Here is a 21,560-nt window from a genome sequence, read left to right as displayed (position 1 = left end):
AGGAATGAACTGGTGATCACAGCGAGGAAAGTTTCAGTAGAATGATAAAGAGAAATATGATAATATAATTAATTATACTGAGGAGTTAAAGGAAGATGAGCAAGTGGAGAGAGTGAGCACTAACTACTCTTTTCAAAACTTTGGATGAAAGAAGGAAATACAATTGTTTCTAGTGGTGACTCAACTCAAGAGAAGAGTTTTTATTAGATTGCTTTTAACATTAGTTAGAGCTGTGGTGTTCAGTACATAACTGTAGTCACCATGTGGCCATTCAACATTTGAAACTCGGTAAAATCAGATTGGGATGTGCTACAAGTTAAAAAACAGATTGTGAAGGCTTAGTATGAAAAAAATATATATGAAATACCTCATTAAAAATGTTATATGGATTATATGCTAAAATGATCACATTTTGAATATACTTGTTTAAATAAAATATTTTATTAAAATTAGTTTTACCTGTTTCTTTTTACTTTTTTAAAACATTTCTACCAAAAAAGTTAAAATTACATGTGACTCACATTATACTTCTCTTGATCAGTGCTGAGTTAGAGACTTGAAGATGTTACAGGCTCATAGAGATAAACAGTAAAAATAGTATCTGTAGTAGGCAGAAATTCTAAGATGGCCTTCAAGATTCCCACTCCCTGGCATACATTCCAGTATAACCTCGACCCTTTGAGTGTGTGTGGGACCAGTGAATATGAAGAGATAACACTCCCTTGATTAAGTCACCAACCCATGGACTTTAAGTTCATCAAAAAGGGGATTATCCCAGGTGGGCCTGACCTAATCAGGTCACTTTCCTTTAAAGGAAAGTGAAGCATCAGAGAGACACTCTTCCACTGGTCTCAAAGAAGTAGTAGTGAACTGCCATATTGTGAGAGATGGAAGCCACACAGCAAGGATATGAGGTGCCTTCCAGGAGCTGAGAGAAACACCTAGCCAACAGCCAGCAAAAAAAACAGAGACATCGTTTCTCTACCTGCAAGAAATTGAATTTTCCCAACAACCTGCATGAGCTTGGAAGAGACTCCCAATCCTCCGGTTAGATCATAGTCTGGATCGACACCTTGATTCCAGTCTGCTGAACCCACAGAAACTGTGAGATAATAAATTTGCATTGTTTAATGGCACTAAATTTGTGGTAAATTGTTACACAGCAATAGAAATATAATACAATATTTATCATTTAGTTAGCAATTATTAGGTGCCAGGCACTGTACTAAGCACTTTATACATAGAATCATTAGATTTTCCCAACAACCCTAAGACATAAAAAATATTATTGCAATTTACAGTAAAATAACTGAGACACAGAACCAAGAAACACAGAAAGGTGAAGAAATCTGTCCAAGATCATAAAGCTAATACTATAAGGAACTAGAATTAGAAAGATTATGGATTATAGATTAAAAGACTTATGAAAATTGAAGAGATTCTATAAGATACTCTAGTGTAATTTCCTTCAATTTACAGAAGACAAAACAGAAGAATGAGGCAAAATGGCACACTCAAAACTGCAAGCAAGCAAAGGTCAAAGCCCAGATCATTTTTCAGTCTAGAGCTCTTTCCAGGACATACCTTGTGTCTATTTTAGTTGATATATACCTGACCTTGAAAATGGATACAACTAAAGGCAATACGGACATACCCTGCAGATATTGCAGGCTCGGTTCCAGACTACCACGATAAAGCAAATATGACAATAAAGCAAGTCACACAATTTTTTGGTTGCCCAGTGCATATAAAACTCATGTTTACACTACACTGTAATCTATTAAGTGAGAAATAGCATCATGTCTAAAAAAACAACGTACATACCTTAATTAAAAAATACATTATTGCTAAAAAATGCTACCCATCATCTCAGCCTTCATCAAGTTGTAACCTGACACTAGTAGAGGGTCTTGCTTCGATGCCGATGACTTCTGACCGATCAGAGTGGTGGTTGCTGAAGGTTGAGGTGGCTGTGACAATTTCTTTTAAAAAAAGACAACAATGAAGTTTGCTGCATCAACTGACTCTTCCTTTCACAAAAGATTTCTCTGTACCATGCGATGCTGTTTGATAGCATTTTACCCACTAGTAGAACTTCTTTCAAAATTGGAGTCCATCCTCTCAAAACCTGCTGCTGCTTTATCAACTAAGTTTATGTAATATTCTAAATCTTTTGTCTTCACTTCAACAATGTTCACAGCATCTTTACCTGAAGTAGATTTGATCCCAAGAAGCCACTTTCTTTCCTTACCCATAAAAAGCAACTCCTCATCCGTTAAAGTTTTATCATGAGATTGCAGCAACTCAGACACATCTTCAGGCTCCACTTCTAATTGTAGTTCTGTTGCTGTTTCCACCACATCTACAGTCAGTTCCTCCACTGAAGTACTGAAGCACTCGAAGTCATCCGTGAGGGTTGGAATCAACTTCTTCCAACTCCTGTTGATGTTGATACTTTGACCTCCTCCTATGAATTACGAATGTTCTTAATGGCATCCAGAATGGAGAATCCTTTCCAGAAGGTCTTCAGTTTACTTTGCCTAGATCCATCAGAGGAATCACTATCTACAGAAAAGCTATACAAAATATATTTCTTAAATAATAAGACAAGAAAGTCAAAATTACTCCTTGATCCATGGGCTGCAGAATCAATATTTTGTTAGCAGGTATGAAAACAACATTAATCTCCTTATACATCTCCATCACACCTCTTGGGTGACCAGGTGCATTGTCAATGAGCAGTAACATTTTAAAAGGAATATTTTTTTCCAGAGCAGCAGGTCTCAACAGTGGGCTTAAAATATTCAATAAACCATATTGTAAACAGATGTGCTGTCATGCAGGCTTTGTTCCATTTAGAGTGCACAGACAGAGTAGTTTTAGCATAATTCTTAAGGGTCCAGGGAGTTTTGGAATGGCAAATGAGCACTGGCTTCAATTTAAAGTCACCAGCTGCGTTAGCCCCTAACAAGAGCCTCAGTCTGTCCTCTGAAGCTCTGAAGCCAGGCATTGACTTCCCGTCTATGGCTGAGAAAGCCCTAGATGGCATCTTCTTCCAATGTAAGGCTGCTTCATCTGCGCTGAAAACCTGCTGTTCAGTGCGGCCCCCTCCATCAATCACCTCAGCTGGATCTTCTGAATGACGTGCTGAAGCTTCCACATTAGCCCTTGCTGCTTCACCTTGCAGTTTTATGTTCTGGAGACAATTTCTTTCCTTAAACCTCATGAACCAGTCTTCCTAGCTTCAAACTTGTCTTCTGCAGCTTCCTCACCTCTCTCAGCCTTCACAGAATTGATGAGACTTAGGGCCTTGAGAATACCAGAAAGATGTTTACCTGTGTTTTATTAACTACGCAAATGCATTTGACTGTGTCGATCATAACAAATTATGGATAACATTGCAAAGAATGGAAATTCCAGAACACTTAATTGTGCTCATTCATAACCTGTACACAGACCAAGAGGCAGTTGTTCGAACAGAACAAGGAGATGTTTCATAAACTCAGAAGAGTTGTGCATCATGGCTGTATCCTTTCACCATACTTATTAAATCTGTATGTTCAGCAAACAATCTGAGAAACCGTACTATATGAAGAAGAATGGGACATCAGGATTGGAGGAAGACCCATTAACTGTGATATGCAGATGGCACAGCCTTGCTTGCTGAAAGCAAAGAAGACTTAAAGCACTTAGTGATGAAGACTGAAGACCACGGCCTTCAGTATGGATTACACCTCAACATAAAGAAAACAAAAATCCTCACAACTGGACCAATAAGCAATATCATGATAAATGGAGAACAGATTGGTGTTTTCAAGGATTTCATTCTACTTGCATCTAACAACAATGCCCATGGAAGCATCAGTCAAGAAATCAAAGGTCATACTGCATTGGGCAAATCTGCTGCAAAAGACGTCTTTAAAGTGTTTAAAAAGCAAAGATGTTCCCTTGAAGACTAAGGTGCACGTGACCCAACCCATGGCATTTTCAATCACCTCATATACATGCGAAAGCTGGACAATGAATAAGGAAGACCAAAGAATTGATGCTTTAGAATCTAGTGATGGTGAAAAATATTAAATATACTATGGACTACCAGAAGAATGAGCAAATGTGTCTTGAAGAAGTACAGCCAGAGTGCTCCTTGGAAGCAAGGATGGAGAGCCTTCGTCTCACATACTTTGGACATATTATCAGGAGGGACTACTCCCTGGAGAAGGACATTATGCTTTGTAAACTAGAGGGTCAGTGAGAAAAAGGAAGACCCTCAAAGAGATGGAGTGACACAGTGGCTGCAACAATGGGCTCAAATATAGCAACAGTTGTGAGGATGGTACAGTACTGGGCAGTGTTTCATTCTGTTGTACACAGGGTCACTATGAGTTAGAACTGACTGGATGGCATCTAACAGGGCCTTGCTCTGGATTAGCCTTTGTCTTAAGGGAATGTTGTGGCTTGTCTGATCTTCTATCCAGATTACTAAAACTTTCTCCATATCAGCAATAAGGCTGTCTTGCTTTCTCATCATTCATGTGTTCACTTGGACTAACACTTTTAATTCCCTTCAAGAAGTTCTCCTTTGCATTCACAACCTGGCTAACTCTTTGGCACAAGAGGCCTAGCTTTCAGCCTATCTCAGCTTTTGACATGCCTTCCTCACTAAGCTTAATCGTTTCCAGCTTTTGAACACTTACAGGCCATTGTAGGGCTATTTAAAAAAAAAAAAAAACCTGTCGCCAGGGAGTCTATTTCGACCCATAGTGACCCAATAGGACAGAGCAGAACTGCGCCACAGAGTTTCCAAGGAACACCCAGTGAATTCAAACACCGATCTTTTTGGTTAGCAGCCATAGCTCTTAACCACTACAACATCAGGGTTATTAGTTGGCCTAATTCCAATACTGTCACACCTCCAGTTAATAGGGAGGCTCAAGGAGAGGTATAGAGACGGAGGGAACAGCCCAACAGTGGAGAAGCCAGAACACACACATTTATTAAGTTCACTGTCTTAACATGGGCATGGTTCATGGCACCCCAAAACAATTACAATAGTAACGTCGAAGACCACTGATCACAGATCACCATCACGGATAAAATAATAATGAAAAAGTCTGAAGTACTGAGAGAATTACCAAAATGTGACAGACACAAAGTGAGCACACGCTGTTGGAAAAATGGTGCTGATAGCATTGCTCAATGCAGGGTTGCCCCAAACCTTCAATTTGTAAAAAACGCAGTATCTGTGGAGCACGATAAAACGAAGTGCGATAAAATGAGGTGTGCCTGTATAGAGTGCATAAAATATTCAAAACCTGACACTTTAAAAAATGCATACCTAACAATGAATTTAAACTTCAAATTCAAGTTCAGACACGTGGGCATTTATGTGTGTGTGTGTGTGTGTGTGTTTCGAATACAGTAAATGAGAAGATATTATTCAACAGAGGAACATTCATAATAGCATAACAGATGTCTAATAAAAAGGCACCATTTGTTTTCATTCTCCAAAAAAGTTTCCTAAAATTACTGATTATTTATAAATACACATATCTATCTCCACAAAGAATTGTAGGGAGCAAAAGTATTTATTTTGATGGGACCTAAACCAAAAAAACAAACCAAACCTAGTGCCGTCGAGTCAATTCTAACTCATAGCAACCCTATAGGACAGAGCAGAACTGCCCCATAGCATTTCCAAAGAGCACCTGGCGGATTCAAACTGCCGACCCTTTGATTAGCAGCCGCAGCACTTAACCGCTATGCCACCAGAGTTTCTAAATTAATAATTACTGAGAATGCTACCTCGGATTTCTACTGAAGCAAAAATACCTGGAGACACTTTTTTTTCAGAATATGTCTATGACATAGGTAGAGAATGAGATTATGAAAAACGTAGATAGAAAAGGCGATATCAAGGTCTCACAACAAATGTTCCCCTTCTAGATGTTATTTCTCCAAAAAACTATTGAGTAAATTTAATCTGGTAAATTTAGTATTTCCCAAACCAACAAAAATCAGTGTGAAATAGGCTTTGGAATGTTTATTTTATTCTTTCTATGGAAACCCTGGTAGTGTGATTGTTAAGAGTTCAGCCACTAACCAGAAGGCTGGCAGTTCAAATCCACCGGGCGCTCCTTGGAAACCCTGTGGAAAAGTTCTACTCTGTCCTGTAGGGTCATTATGAGTTGGAATCGACTTGAGAGCAATGAGTTTTTATAGCAATATATTTAGGGAGATGCTTATATCTATGTCTACATTCATGCCTATATCTTCATCTATATCAAAATATTAGATAAAAAGAAATATGACCAATTACAAGCAAAGGTAAATAAGCCCTTTTATTTTGGGAATGGTTAAACGTCTATCTTTTCTTCTCTACATTATGGAAGAATTTCAGCTAATAAACATAAAAGGAATGAGAAAATATAAAATCACTTTTGAAATACCACAGTACTAATTGTTACAAGCAAGGTCCACCAAGAGATGCTAAAATTAGTGGGTAAAAATTTGAAAGGAAGGATGATATTTTCATAGTTTCAAGAATATTTATTAACTACAAAGTAAAAAAAGGGAAAAGGTTACATCTACAGTAGAGAAACCTGGTGTGCACCACCTTTACCAAATGATTAAGGTTAGTATCACCAGTAATAAGATGACAGGCCCAGTTATGATGCACCAAAAAGGACACTGCCCTCCAGCCCTGCAATTGCAGACAGTTTAAGAGATGCAGGAGCCCCTGGGTGGTGCAGTTAACATGCCCAGCTGCTAGCCAAGGTTGGAGGTCCAAGTCCACTCAGAGGCACCTCAAAAGGAGGGCCTAGTGATGTACTCCTGAAAAATCAGTCAGTGAAAATCCTTTGGACCACAGTTCTACTCTGACACCCATGGGATCACCATGAGTTGGAATCAACCTGACAACAACTGGTATCCCAAATCCATTGCCATCAAGTTGATTCTGACTCATAGAGACCCTATAGTACAGTACAGAACTGCCTCATAGGGTTTCCATGTTAGGGAAGCAGATGGCCATATCTTTCTCCTGTGGCACGGCTGGTGGGTTTGTACTGCCAATGTTTCAGTTAGCAGCCAAGCACTTAACCACTATGCCACCAGGGCTCCTTGCAACTGGTATAAGAGATGTATTATTTTGGGATGAAAAGGTCTTGTATCTTCAAAGTTTCCTATTCAAAATAATTTTCCTTACATGTTGGATATCTATTGGAGGAAATGGGCATAAGTCCAGGTTCCTAGGAGGAGAGAAGAAATGCTTGAAGAAAATTCAGTGTTGCTGCAAAGAGATGTAGCCAGGCACCAAAAACACACTATGCTTACCATATCACTACCATGTGGCACTGCAAGCCACTTTCAGTCATTCTCACATGTCTACAAGACCGGGGCCCTGGTGGCACAGTAAGTTAACCACTTGACTGAGAAACGAAAAGCCAGTGGTTCAAAGATGTGGCAGTCTGCTACCATAAAGATTACAGCCCTGGAAGCCCTAAGGGGCCGTTCTACTCTGTCCTGTAGGGTTTCTATGAGTCAAAATCGACTTGATGTCAACAGCTGTAATATCAACAAGAGCATCATAGTTCGTGACAGACTTTAAGATAAAAAAATACATTAAGAAGTTTATAAACAGCCAGAAAAAGAACACTGTACTTATAGTCGAGCAGCTGAGGTGATGGAGTTGTTAGTGAAACGAAAATCACGTTTGAAAACTCTAGAAGAATATTGTGGGACAAAGAACTAAGCTTAGCTTTTTGTATCTGGTTCCCGAAAATAGCCTGAGCAATTAAGGTACTTTTTGTCTTTCTAAAATATCCAGGCCAAGCTTCAAAAAAAATCAAACCCGTTGTCGAAAAGTCAATTCCAACTCATAGCAACCCTACAGGACAGAGTAGAACTGCCCTACAGGGCTTCTAAGAAGTGACTGGTGGATTCAAACTGCCAACCTTTGGATAGCAGCCATAACTCTTAACCACTGTGTCACCAGGGCTCCAGGCCAAGCTTAAACATATGTAAATAAACTGGGAGTCTCCAACTCATCTCCTTGGCAACAGGCCTCCTGAAGAAAAAGGGCATGATGAGGCCTCCACTGCATCATCCTCTGAGGCCCGAGGCTTGCCCATGTAGTCTGCCACGTGGACTTCAGAGTATAAAAATGGCTTACTAGGAAACTTCATCGTTTCCTCAGCTATGGTGCCAGTGGGGCTCACGTAGCATTAAGCTTACAGCCTACCTAAGGGGACCTACCTAGTCAGGAGGGGACCAGTGGCAAGTAGGCTCCCATTGTGTCCATTGTGTCCATGATGCCAAATGGAGGGCAAATGTGGAAGAATTAATAACCACCAGGACAGTTTCCAGAAGCTTGGGGAGACTGGTGTGTCATATAACTGTCCCATTAAAGTCTCCCACCCACAACACAAAGCAGAGGGAGCTGGAAGTCATCATGTCTGCCCGGACAGCTTCTGAGTTGGGCGGGGGTCACTCACCTGTTGTATACTGTCCATTTCTTACTGTAAGTAATAACAGATACTTTTCATATGTTAATATGTATCCAGGCTCTAATCAGAAGGACGTGATGTTTATGGAGCTATCCATATTAGTTACCAGCATCCTTTTTCTAATGGCCTCCAGGCTATCTAGAAATGGGGTACAACCTGTGAGTAACACACAGTTTTGGTGCGTTGTTCCACAAATATCTAATCCTCTCTGTTATTACTTGAGCCTCATCTTAAATGTATATGTGTCTGTGTGTGAGAGAGAGAGACAGACTCTGGATAAGCTGATTGCTACAGTGCTAATTCTATCATTTTGAGGGACATAAATGGTATTTTGGGTGTCAATCTCAACTAAATAATACTTCTTAAACGTACAGCATTTTTTAGAAAGCATGACTAAGATAAAGCAAAGGTTAATCTTGCCAGAGAGAATTCTTAACAGACAGTATTAAAATTAGGAGTTCAACGGCTCTGACAATGGGAGAAAGGTCTACCATGAAGACACCGAATATTCCTTCTGACCATATATAGAGGAAGAGTCCATATCCCACCTTTGCCTAGTAATTAAAAAGAAGAGTAATAAAATTACCATCAGATTAGAGAAAGAGCTACTGACCAGGAGCCATTATGAGTCAAATAAGACTCAGAAAGAATTAAGGGTGTTCTGTCTCAGGATGATGGAAGAACTAGCCTGCGACTGCATAATTGCAATCACAACTATAGCAAAGCTGCATTTCTACCTGTTCACACAAACAATCCCGGGCGGACTGGTAACCTGCTAGTGAACATGCTGAGCCGAAGACAAGGATTCAGTATTACAATTAACAGAGTGGAAATCACTGAAATTCAAGTCATTCCAAGGAAGGAGTATTTTGTTCAGAAAGAGACTCAGAAACCTTACACAGAGAAAAGAGTGATCCCTCCCTACATAACCAACTATCCTTTTTCTCCCCCACAAATCCCACTACTACCCCCACAAAAAATAAAGTTCCTTTAAAATCAGGTGAAGCCAAAAGCAACCCTCCGCCATATTTGTAGAAGCTGAATGTTACACCTTATTCTGGCAAGCTGGTACCTCATCTAGTAGCTTCTTTGGGCCCGACGTTAGCCCGAGACCTATGTCCCACATCTGCATCTCTCCCATGTCAGCAATCCAACTACTGTCTCCTTAGTCAGCATTCTGACTAAGGATTGCTACCAGGACATTCTTATTTCTCCCGGCCCCCCTGCAAGCATCAAAAGAGCCTACCACTAACTTCTGATCCAGGACTTAGTTATGAGACTCCACCTGTAACTCCTCACTCAGCTGTTTCTAGGTGAGACCATAGCTTGAACCCTGACACTACTGCTATTAACCTAGGCAAGGACGTAACTGAAATGCTGTCAAGCACCTTTATTACACAAGTTTTGGGGTTGGCCAAATACTATCTTCCACATTAACAATATTATAACAAGTGCTTGCAAGGCAGCTGTCATATAGTAAAAGAACAAAAATGGCTATTAGTATATTGAGAGATCTGTAATAATCAGGTACAGTCTTTACTCATCTTTCCCTTGGCTCATGTAATGAGGTAAACTGAGAGGCTATAAATAAAGAACCGCGGGTTCTGCCCAAAGAGTCAGATTGTAGATATTCATATACACCTTTGCCACATTAATAGGTCAGGCTCTTTTCGTGAACATAATACAGTAATAAGCTCAAAACTCATTTTACTCTTTTCTCCAAAAGTAAATCTAGCAAAAAGCAGGGCTTTCTTGAATGCCATCCAGAGGATGTCTGCTAATGGCAAAAGTATAAGGTCCTATCATAAGGCAGCTTAACTTCAAGATGAGTTAATTGCACCAAAGTCTGAGGAAAGGTCCTGGTGAGATATTAATGAAGACGTATGAAAAGACTGAAGTATATATACTTTATCTATATAAAGTATATACACACACACACGTATATACATACTTGAGTATATATACGTACTAAAATATATATATACATATAAATGCTGTCAAGCACCTTTATTACACAGGTTTTGGTATACATACTTTATACATAACATTAAGATAAAACATATATACTAAAGTATACATGTACTAAAGTATTTTTTATACATATGTATATATACACACATTTTTTTTTTTTTAATATATTACTTCTCCCCAAATGTACCAAGTAACAACACTTAACTTTGACACAAATCATGAAATCTGTAAAATGTGAGGAAACCCTGGCGGCATAGTGGTTAAGTGCTATGGCTGCTAACCAAGAGGCTGGCAGTTCAAATCCGCCGGGCACTTCTTGGAAACTCTATGGGGCAGTTCTACTCTGTCCTATAGGGTCGCTATGAGTCAGAATCCACTCGATGGCAGTGGGTTTTGACGCTACGTGAAAAACGTACAAATCCTAAAATACAACCCCCTAGAATCTGTTAGTGTTTTAATACTTTATATTTTAGTATTTAATATTCCACAGCATCAAAAGAAAATTTTAATGAGGCCACAAAAAAAAAAAACCAAACCCAGTGCCATCAAGTCGATTCCACGAGGCCACAGCATTAGTGTATTTCCAAAGTGCCTAATTTTTAATGTTGAGAAATACTTAAGAACTAGAGAAAGACAGGAATAAGTTGAGCTTACAACTAAAACCATAAGGTAGATACATATGTCTACATGTATAGAATAAAACCATTTATTAAATACTTGTTTGATTGCCTACTATCACGACAATAATATTTATTTTTTACTTGAAATATATCATTTTAAAACTTCTCATCAACCAGATGAAGTAGGCTCGATAACGTCTTACTTGTTTTGGAGACGAGAGAACTGAGGCCCATGAACGTTTAATGACTGGCCTAAAGTCGTTCACCCTCACATTACGGAGTCGCTGTTTTTTTCAATAAGGTAAGTTACAAGGCACTGCACTGGGCACTGAAAGGATTCTGAGAAGAATGAGACCCAGCTACTACCCTTAAGCAGTTTAGAGACATCAAGAACTAGTGGCAGCAAAGAAAAGCATATCAACTGCAATGACACAAAGCTATGTATGTTTCAAAGAAGAATGCAGAAGATACAATTAGGTGTATGTTTGGTCTGGGTGGCAGACACCATGTTGCAGAGGCTGGAGTCAAATAGCCATGGGGTTCTATAGATCCTCCTACTCTGTATAACCAGTCTTCCCACCACGCTGTGTATAAAATGCACAATCAATCCTCGTTTCCAATCTCACACCCTTAGAACTCCTCAGCCTCTCACAGAATTATAAGAAGGATGTTGGCAATGGGTTACTGGCAATAGTAATGAATGTGGTTGCTTTTAATATCGGTTAGGAATTTCAATTATGATCAAGTAAATGAACTTACTTCGAGAGAGATTCTCAAGGGCTTTTCCCAGCTTCCTGCTCTCCTGAAGGATGTGGTTTAATTCATCAAAATCACGGCTTTCAGGTTTAGTCCGCCAGTTCCATTTAGGATGCTCGGCTGACCTTGGCACTAAGAAAAAAAAAAAAAAAAGAAAGGTTAGTCCATAAAACCAAAACCCAGTGCTGTCAAGTCGATTCTGACTCACACCGAACCTATAAGACAGAGTAGAACTTCCCTATAGAGTTTCCCCAACGAGTGCCTGGCGGATTCGAACTGCCAACCCTTTGTTAGCAGCCATGGTACTTAACCACTACACCACCAGGGTTTCCAGTTAGTCCGTAAGCATGCTAAATAAAGATATAAACTTAATATTCACCATTATGTGAAAGACTGCAGCAAAATCAACGTACAGAATAAAATGTGTTTCTCTCGAAGACGGTTTTCTTGTGAGTTATAAAGTCGGGCCTGAAGAAAGCATTTTAACTGAAAAAATGAAGGGAAGTGTGACAGTGCTGATGGAAAGAAGAAAATTCAGGTATTGATTTGAAAATAGTCATTTCTGTAGTTCAGGGGAAAACAGGCAAAGTACATATTGTAAAAAATAATTACTAACTCCACCAACATTTAGGAAACATTTTAAAGACATTTTTGCTATGTCTTCTGAAAACACAAAAGACTGAATACATGTACGTAGCTTCACTTACCCGAAATCTTCACTAAAATCACATTCCAGTAAAGGGATTTTTTTTTTCTCTCTCTCTCAAAGTATTAGGTGAATGAGAAGAAAAGCCATTACTTGAAAATAGCAACATAATTTTTAGAAGTTAAAAAATGGACTGATGAGGGGTAACTGGGTTTAGCAAGATAGAGAAAACTGAAATCTAAGTCCCAGAAGGAGGGATAGCAAAAAATCAAATTATCTGACTTCTTATTAGCAATACTTGGCCTTAGAAAGCAGGGCAGCAACAGCTCCCAAATTCCAAATGAAGAGTATTTCTAACTTAGAATCCTATACCCAATAAGGGGCCAATCAAGATTCTGTGTACCAGAAGAAACATCTAAAAGAGTTAAAAGTGGTTCCCTTTTAGGAGCAAAATGGAGGAAATACAAGGACATTGCTACCTTATAATACTATTTTAATTTTCAACCAGGTATTATTTAAAATAAAAATAAAATTAAATAATTTTAAGAACACTTACATGGTAAGAATACAGGAAATACATCCTCAGATTACTACTGATTGAAATATAACTCTTGGCAACCTTTTTAAAAAAGTAAACTGGTGGCATCCATTACAATAAAACATGCACTGCTCCTGTGACCCAGGAATCTCATGTCTGGAAAATTCATGAAGAAATGAACACAACTGTGCTTGCATATATATGCACAAATGTTTTTATTTTAGTAGAAAGTGCAAGATGTTTATTTCTTTCAACAAATAGTTTGTGATGGCAAAACCCTATAAATAATCTAAACGTCCTTCAGCTGCTGAAGAATGTGTACATTTTAATAAAGCAAATCAACCCATACATATTGTATATGTTAGTCTGTACAAAGAAAATGATATGAAAGATACAAATTATGTCTAGGGGAGTTCCTAAGGAACACAAATGGTTTAACATGCTCTGCTGCTAACTAAAGGGTGGAAGTTTGAGTCCACCCAGAGATGCCTAGAAAGAAAGGCCTGGTGACCTACTTATGAAAAATCAGCCATTAAAAACTCTATGGAGCACAGTTCTACTATGACACACGTGGAGTCACCGTGATTCAGATTCGACTCAATGACAACTATCTTTTTCTTTTTTTTTTTAATTTCTAAGGGAGTAGAATTTGAGGAGGGTAAAGAGGAAGGAAGAGGGAGCCCTGGTGGTGCAGTTGTTAAGAGTTCAGCTGCTAACCAAAAGGTCAGCAGTTCGAATCCACCAGCCACTCCTTGGAAACCCTATGGGGTGGTTCTACTCTGTTCTATAGGGTTGATACGAGTTGCAATCAACTTGATGGCAATGGGTTTGATTTTTTGGTTTTGGGTAAAGAGGAAGAGATTTATCATTCTACATGCCTGTACTTTTTAAATTGTCCAATAAAGCAAAGTTACTTCCATAATTTTAAAAAGCTATATATTTAAATGGAAAGCCTGGTGGCGTAGTGGTTAAGTACTGTGGCTGCTAACCAAGAAGTTGGCAGCTTAAATCCCCCAGGCACTCCTTGGAAACTCTATGGGGCAGCTCTACTCTGTCCTGTAGGGTCGCTGTCATTATCTACTAGACGGCAGTGGGTTTTCAATGGATTTACATATTTAAAAATTAGCACACAACTACCTCGTTGGAGTTTCTTTGTTTAAAGGACTCTGGGATACAGATGTCAGCTAATGTCAACACACTGGTGCTCCAACAGTGGAGAATGAAACAGTTGACTCGGATCAACAGCTATGGAAAAGACTTTCAGGCATACTGCTATTACCTCACAGGCCATTCCCTAAGGAATCCCTGGGGACCAACCCAGGCTAGGAGACACAGTTTGGGTGAGGGAGCAGATAAAGCAACAGCTGTACCACACACCTCAACATGTTTGCAAACCTCCTTTGAATAATTTCTATAATCTGCATCATTTCATTATCTATTTTTTTTTAATTGCTATATGCCATCAAGGTTTCTCTTTTTTAATTTACAAAGGAAGAGAATAGATTTTTTTAAAAGTCAGTATCACTTTCAACTCACTTTTCAATTACTGATTCTATTGGCATCACTATCATCTAGCAGTTGAAGGGTTTAGCTGACAACAGAATGAAGTGAGAGAACATTTCCAAAAAGGAAAAAGTGCAGATTAGGGAGAAAAAAAAAAAAGTATTATTGAAGAATGCAAAATTTGCCAAATGTCTTTAATTGTGGTAAAATGTACAAACAAAATTTGTCATTTTAACCATTTTCAGGTGTCCAATCCCAAGTCATTTATCACACTCTCAACGTTGTACAACCATCACTATTTTTTTCCAAAACTTTTTCATCACCCCGACAGAACCTCTGTACCCCTGACCAGTAATATCTTGCACTACTATAATTTAAAAACAAAACAGCTGCCTTTGAGTAATTCCAATTGTGGTGACCCCATGCATGTCAGAGTAGAACTGTGCTCCATGAAGTTTTCAGTAACTGATTTTTCGGAAGCAGATTGCCAGTGTTTTATTCTGAGGCATCTCTGGGTGGACTCAAACGTCTCAGCAGCCGAATACATCGACCGTTTGCACGACCCAGGGACCCCACTTATGGAATAAAGTCTACTTGATCATGGTAAATGATTTTCGTACTATACTGTAATTTCAATTTACTAAAATTTATTCTATGGTATTTTGTTTATATTCAAACATCAAAAGTTTTGCTCATCTAGATTTTTTAATTAATTTATACTTCTTATATACTCTGGATACAAGTTGTCTGCCAGACATATGGGCTGCACATATCTTCTCTCAATTTTGGCTTGAATATTTATTTTGCTGATGGCACATTTTTTTTTTTTACTTTTTATTTTGAGATAATAGCAGATTCACGTGCAGGTGTATGAAATAACACAGAAAAATTCTATAAACCTTTTATTCAGTTTTCCTCAATGGTAACATCCTGCATAAATATAATATCACAATAAAAATTAACATTGATTTATGATGGTACTTTTTAAACAGCAAAAATCCTTAATTTTTATTAAGTCCAACATATCAATTTCTTTCTTTTATGATTTAGACTTCTGTGTCCTTTACTATATTAGTATGTATTTTCTGGAGTAACACAGAGACATCTATGCTATCCTACAAGTTCCTATGATAATATGATGTCAACATTCTTCTACTGATACATAAGGTCTGTGATCCCTCCTCTTGAAACTGTTTAACTGTCGCAACCAATAGAATACAGAGATGTGTTGTGGAGTGACTTCTGAGACTAGGTCATAAAGATAGTATGTTTCTACCTGGGTCTCTTTCTTCGAATACCTGCCACTGGACCTTAAGCTACTACGTAAGAAAACTGCATAGAAATACAGATGCCCAAGGAGCTCCACCTGCTTTATCATCCAACTGAGCTTCACAGCCTAGGCACGAGATATATGAATGAAGAAGTCTTTGAGAAGACAACAGTCCCAGCCACCACCTAACTGCAACCTTACAGGAGAACCTGAGTCAGAACTGCCCAGCTCCACATAAACCAGAGACTATATCAGCCTGAGACCAGAAGAACTAGATGGGGCCCGGCTACAGCCAATGACTGCCCTGACAAGGAACACAACAGAGAATCCTTGTTGGAGCAGGAGAACAGTGGGATACAGACCTCATATTCTCATAAAAAGACCAGACTTAATGGTCTGACTGAGAGTAGACGGACCCTGGAGTTCATGGTCCCTGGACGTTCTGTGAGCCCAAGACAGGAACATTCCCAAAGCCAACTCTTTAGACAGGGATTGGACTGGAGACACAAAATGATACTGGTGAGGAGTAAGCTTCTTGGCTCAAGCAGACACAGGAGACTAGGTGGGCAGCTCCTGTCTGGAGGTGAGATGAGAAGGCAGAGGGGGATAGGAGCTGGCTGAATGAACATGGGGAATACAGGGTGGAAAGGAAGAGTGTGTTGTCTCATTAGCAGGAGAGCAACTAGGAGTACACAGCAAGGTGTATTTAAGCTTTTGTGTGAGAGACTGACTTGATTTGTAAACTTTCACTTAACGCACAATAAAAAATAAAAAAAAAAGAACTGCCCAGCTAAGCCATAAAAAATCCCTCAGAAATTATGAGTAATCTGTGGTTATTGTGTTGTTAAGCCACTATGTTTTGAGTAAGTGGAACATATTTTGGGACCAGGAGTGGGGTACAACTGTGCAAAAACCTAAACATACCATTGTGTGCCTACAATCAGATGACAATCAGAAGTCTGAAAGGCCTTGAAAGACACTACCAAAATCCTGATGGCTCTGGATGAGGCTGTAGGTGAGGGCTTAAAGGAAATTATTATTATTTAAAGGAACACTGTGCTTTGCAATAATATGAAAAACAGATAATGAACCTAATTGACAGGATGATCTAGGTAAGGAGATTTCCCAACAGAGTGCTGAAGGTATTGTTTGACTTCTGCTCACTGCAGATAATAAAATGAGAGAGGAGAGAGAGAAGCTAAAGTTAGAGCTACTACACATAAAGGAACCAAGACTTGCTTAGTTTGAAAATAAAATTGTTCCCTATTCCCAGCCTATCCAAAATTCTCAATTAAGATAGGGCTTCAGAGCAAAGACAAATCTAGGCTCACGTTAAAAACCAAACCTGTTGCCATTGAGCTGATTTAAACTCCTCAACCCTATAGCACAGGGTAGAACTGCCCCATAGTGTTTCCAATGAGTGGCTGGTGGATTCGAACCAAATTTTTGGTTAGCAGCCAAGCTCTTAACCACTGTGCTACCAGGGCTCCAAGGTCACTTTAGGAGATCATTTACTAAGATTTCAGAATGCTTGAAATTGATGCCTAAAAGAAATACTCAGCAGCCAAAAGTCTCTCCAAGAATCTTAAAGGTATGCTTTACAGATCCTTTCTAGTAAACAAAAGGTCCTTTAAGAATCTTCAGGATGGTGTATCACAGAAGTCTGACATAAAGCCTAAGGCAAAGAAGGGTTTATCTTAAAGAGATTTGTGGGTATAATTATCATTTAAAACAATGGATTATCAACTGATTCATAAAAAGCCCACAAAGTTTCAAAAATAATTATGTGAACTGGCGCTAAACTGAGCAGAGGCAATATAAAAGAAAAATTGGCCTGCAGAGTCCAACTTTTTGCAGGCTAGAAGGTTCAGAGGAAAACTACTTGGCTGCAAGAAAGGATGACTTTACGGAAAAGGAAGGATGACTTAAAAACAGGATCATGGACCCAGAGGGTAGAAGCAAGAGCCACAGTAAACAATTCCCAGGTGGTAGAACTGGGTCTTCATCAAGACACTATCAATAACCCAACTGGATTTTAAAAGTGCTGTGAACCACAACATGTGGTGTGTTCCCATTTTTCCTCTTTTTGCATGGAGCTGTCCCTAGTATTTATCCTTTTTCTCCTATGCCTATTCCACCATCTTAGTCATCTAGTGCTGCCATAGCAGAAATACCACAAGTGGATGGCTTTAACAAAGGGAAATTTATTTTCTCACAGTCTAGTAGGTTACAAATCCAAATTCAGGGCATCAGCTCTAGGGGAAGGCTTTTTCTCTCTGTTGGGTCTGGAGGAAGGTCTTTGTCCTCAATCTTCCCCTGGTCAGGGAGCTTCTCAGGTACAGGGACCCCATGTCCAAAGGACATGCTCTGCTCCTGGTGCTGCTTTCTTGGTGGCTTGAGGTCCCCAACTCTCTGTTTGCTTCCATTTCCTTTTATCTCTTGAGAGATAAAAGATGGTACAGGCCACACCCCAGGGATCAGGGAGGTGACCTAAGTGAGAGTGGTGTTATAATCCCACACTGATCCTTTTAACATAAAACTACAATCACAAAATGTAGGACAACCATTCAATACTGGGAAGCATGGCCTAACCAAGCTGATACACACATTTTTGGGGGGACATAATTCAATCCATGACACCCACCACTGTATGTTTAGTGACTGTGTGAAGTAGAAATGTAATCTTTTTAGTTCATGGATCTTCAGATGAAGAGGAACTGCATGCCTATGGTCACCAGATTTTCAAAAAAGGGCCCAAAGTCCATTAAAGGGGGAAAAGACAGTCTTTTTAACAAATGGTGCTGGCAAAACTGGATGTCCACCTGCAAAAAAATGAAACAGCACCCATACCTCACACCATATACAAAAACTAATTCAAAATGGATCAAAGACCTAAATATGAAGCCAAAAACTACGAAGTTCACAGAAGAAAAAATAGAAGCAACAGTAGAGGTCCTAATACACGGCATTAACAGGATACAAACCACAACCAATGACCACAAACTCCAGAAGATAAGCTAGGTAACTGGGATCTTCTAAAAATTAAACATTTATGCTCATCAAAAGACTTCACCAAAAGAGTAGAAAGACAACCTAAAGACTGGGAAAAAATTTTTGGTTATTACAAATTAGACAAAGGCCTAATCTCCAAAATCTACAAGAAAATCCAACACGTCAACACAAAAAGACAAATAATCCAATTAAAAAATGGGCAAAGGAAATGGACAAACACTGTACCAAAGAAGACATTCAAGGGGTCAAGAGACACAGGAGGAAATGCTCGTGATCACTAGCCATTAGAGGAATTCAAATCAAAACTACAATGAGATACCATCTCACCCTGGCATTACTGGTATGAATCAAAAAAACAGGAACTAACAAATGTTGGAGACACTGCAAGGGGACTGGAACTCTTACGCACTGCTGTTGGGAATGCAAAATGATACAACCATTTTGGAAAACAATACAGTGCTTCCTTAGAAAGCTAGAACTAGAAATACCATATGATTCGGCAATCCCACTCCTAGGAATATATCCTAGAGAAATAAGAGTTGTCATACGAATAGACATATGCACACCCATGTTCACTGCAGCATTGTTCACAATAGCAAAAAAGATAGAAACAACCTAAATGTCCATCAACAGATCAATGGATAATCAAACTGTGGTACATACACACAATGGAGTATTATGCAGTGATAAACACAATGATCAATCTGAGAAGCATCTCCAAACATAGATGAATCTGGAGGGCATTATGCTGAATTAAATAAGTCTATCACAAAAGGACAAATATTGTATGAGACCACTACTGTAAAAACTCATGAAAAGATTTGCACACAAAAAGAAACAATCTTTGATGGTTACAAGGGAGGGGAAGGGTAAGGATGGAAAAACACTAAATAGACAATAGATAAGTGGTAGCCTCGATGAAGGGTAAGACAGTACACAATACTGGGGAAGCCAGCACAACTTGTACAAGGCAAGGTCATGGAAGCTCCATAGATACATCCAAACTTCCTGAGGGACTGAATTACTGGGCTGAGGGCTGTGGAGACCACAGTTTCAGGGAACATCTAGCTCAATTGGCATAACATAGTTTATAAAGAAAACATTCTACATTCTACTTTGGTGAGTAGCGTCTGGGGTCTTAAAACCCTGTGAGCGGCCATCTAGGATGCTCCATTGGTCTCACCTCTTCAGGAGCAAGTAATAATGAAGAAAACTAAAGATACAAGGGAAAGATTAGTCCAAAGGACTAACGGAGCACATCTACCACTGCCTCCACCAGACCGAGTCCAGTATGACTAGATGGTGCCTGGCTACCACCACTGACTGCTCTGACAGGGATCACAATAGAAGGTCCCAGATACACTTGGAGAAAAATGTGGAACAAAATTCTAACTCAAAAAGAAAGACCAGACTTGCTGGCCTGACAGAGACCGGGGAAATCCTGAGAGTACAGCCCCCATAGACACCCCATCAGCTCAGTAATAAAGTCATTCCTGAGGTTCACCCTTCAGCCAAAGATTGGGCAGGCCCATAAAATAAAACAAGACTAAAGGGGCACACCAGCCCTGGGGCAAGGACTAGAAGGCAGGAGGGGACAGGAAAGCTGGTAATAGGGAAACTAAGGTTGAGAAGGAAGAGTGCTGATATGTCGTGGAGCAGTTTACCAATGTCGTAAAACAATATGCGTACTTTGTCCTGTAAACCTTTATCTAAAGTACAATAAAAATAATTTTTAAAAAAACAGCTGTATTTGATGAACTGCACTCTTAACATATTATCAGGTCACCTACACCTGGACCTGATAATATCCCAGTCTCTTAGGCTGGGTTCTCTAGAGAAGCAAAACCAGTAAAGTGTATAAATATATATAGAGATTTATATCAAAGAAATGGCTCACACTATTGTAGAGGCTGGGCTATCCCAAGGCCATGGATTAGAATAGAGGCTTCTCCCAATTCACCTAGCTGCAGGGGCTGGTGAACCCAAGATCAGCAGGTTAGAGAACAGGGCTCCACTTACAGGCTGTTGATATCGACGAATCCCAAGTTTGGCAGGCAAGACCGCAAGGCTTCTGATTCCTCAGCTGCAGCGGCTGGCGAGCCCAAGATCAGCAGGTCAGAGAGCAGGGCTCCACTTACAGACTGTGAGGACTGACAAATCCCAAGATCAGCAGATAAGCTGATAGCTCAAGGCCCAAGAGCCAGAGGTCAGATGAACAGGAGGCAGCTGCAGGATCCACAATGAGCAAAACTCCAGAATATCTGCTTATATTTGGATGCAGGGCCACACCCCCAAGGAAACTTCCCTTCAACTGATTGGCTACTCACAGCAGATCCCATCATGGGAGTGTTCACATATAAACACTGGAAATCATGGCCCAGCCAAGGTGACACACAATCTTAACTATCACAGTCCCCCCCCATCAACTTGGCACATGTACACATCTCCTTAAGCCATACATAATCTCTAAATAAAGACAATTATAAAGTCATATTTGTGCCTAACATGATACAACATGGAAACCCTGATGGTGTAGTGGTTAAGTGCTACAGCTGCTAACCAAGAGGTCAGCAGTTCTAATCCACCAGGCGCTCCTTGGAAACTCTATGGGGCAGTTCTACCCTGTCTTATAGGGTTGCTATGAGTCGGAATCAACTCGACGGCACTGGGTCACTGGGTTATGATACAACAAGTGTACAGCTGAAAACGCACTAGCCCCATTTACATCTTATATTTTATA

At 39.6% G+C, this 21,560-nt stretch overlaps 1 protein-coding gene across 1 annotated transcript in view; it reads right to left on the bottom strand.

Moving 5' to 3' along the window:
- C14H8orf34 (chromosome 14 C8orf34 homolog) overlaps nt 1-21,560 on the bottom strand; it is a 515,144-nt gene that overhangs the window by 344,912 nt on the left and 148,672 nt on the right. Inside the window, 1 exon segment of the mRNA XM_064267783.1 lies at nt 11,855-11,983. Coding sequence (XP_064123853.1) covers nt 11,855-11,983 — 129 coding nt within the window.

This window comes from Loxodonta africana, chromosome 14 (genome assembly GCF_030014295.1).
Source record: "Loxodonta africana isolate mLoxAfr1 chromosome 14, mLoxAfr1.hap2, whole genome shotgun sequence".
NCBI lineage: Eukaryota > Metazoa > Chordata > Mammalia > Proboscidea > Elephantidae > Loxodonta > Loxodonta africana.
The sequence above is the reverse complement of the archived record's forward strand: the minus strand, read 5'-3'. Positions and strand labels throughout refer to the sequence as shown.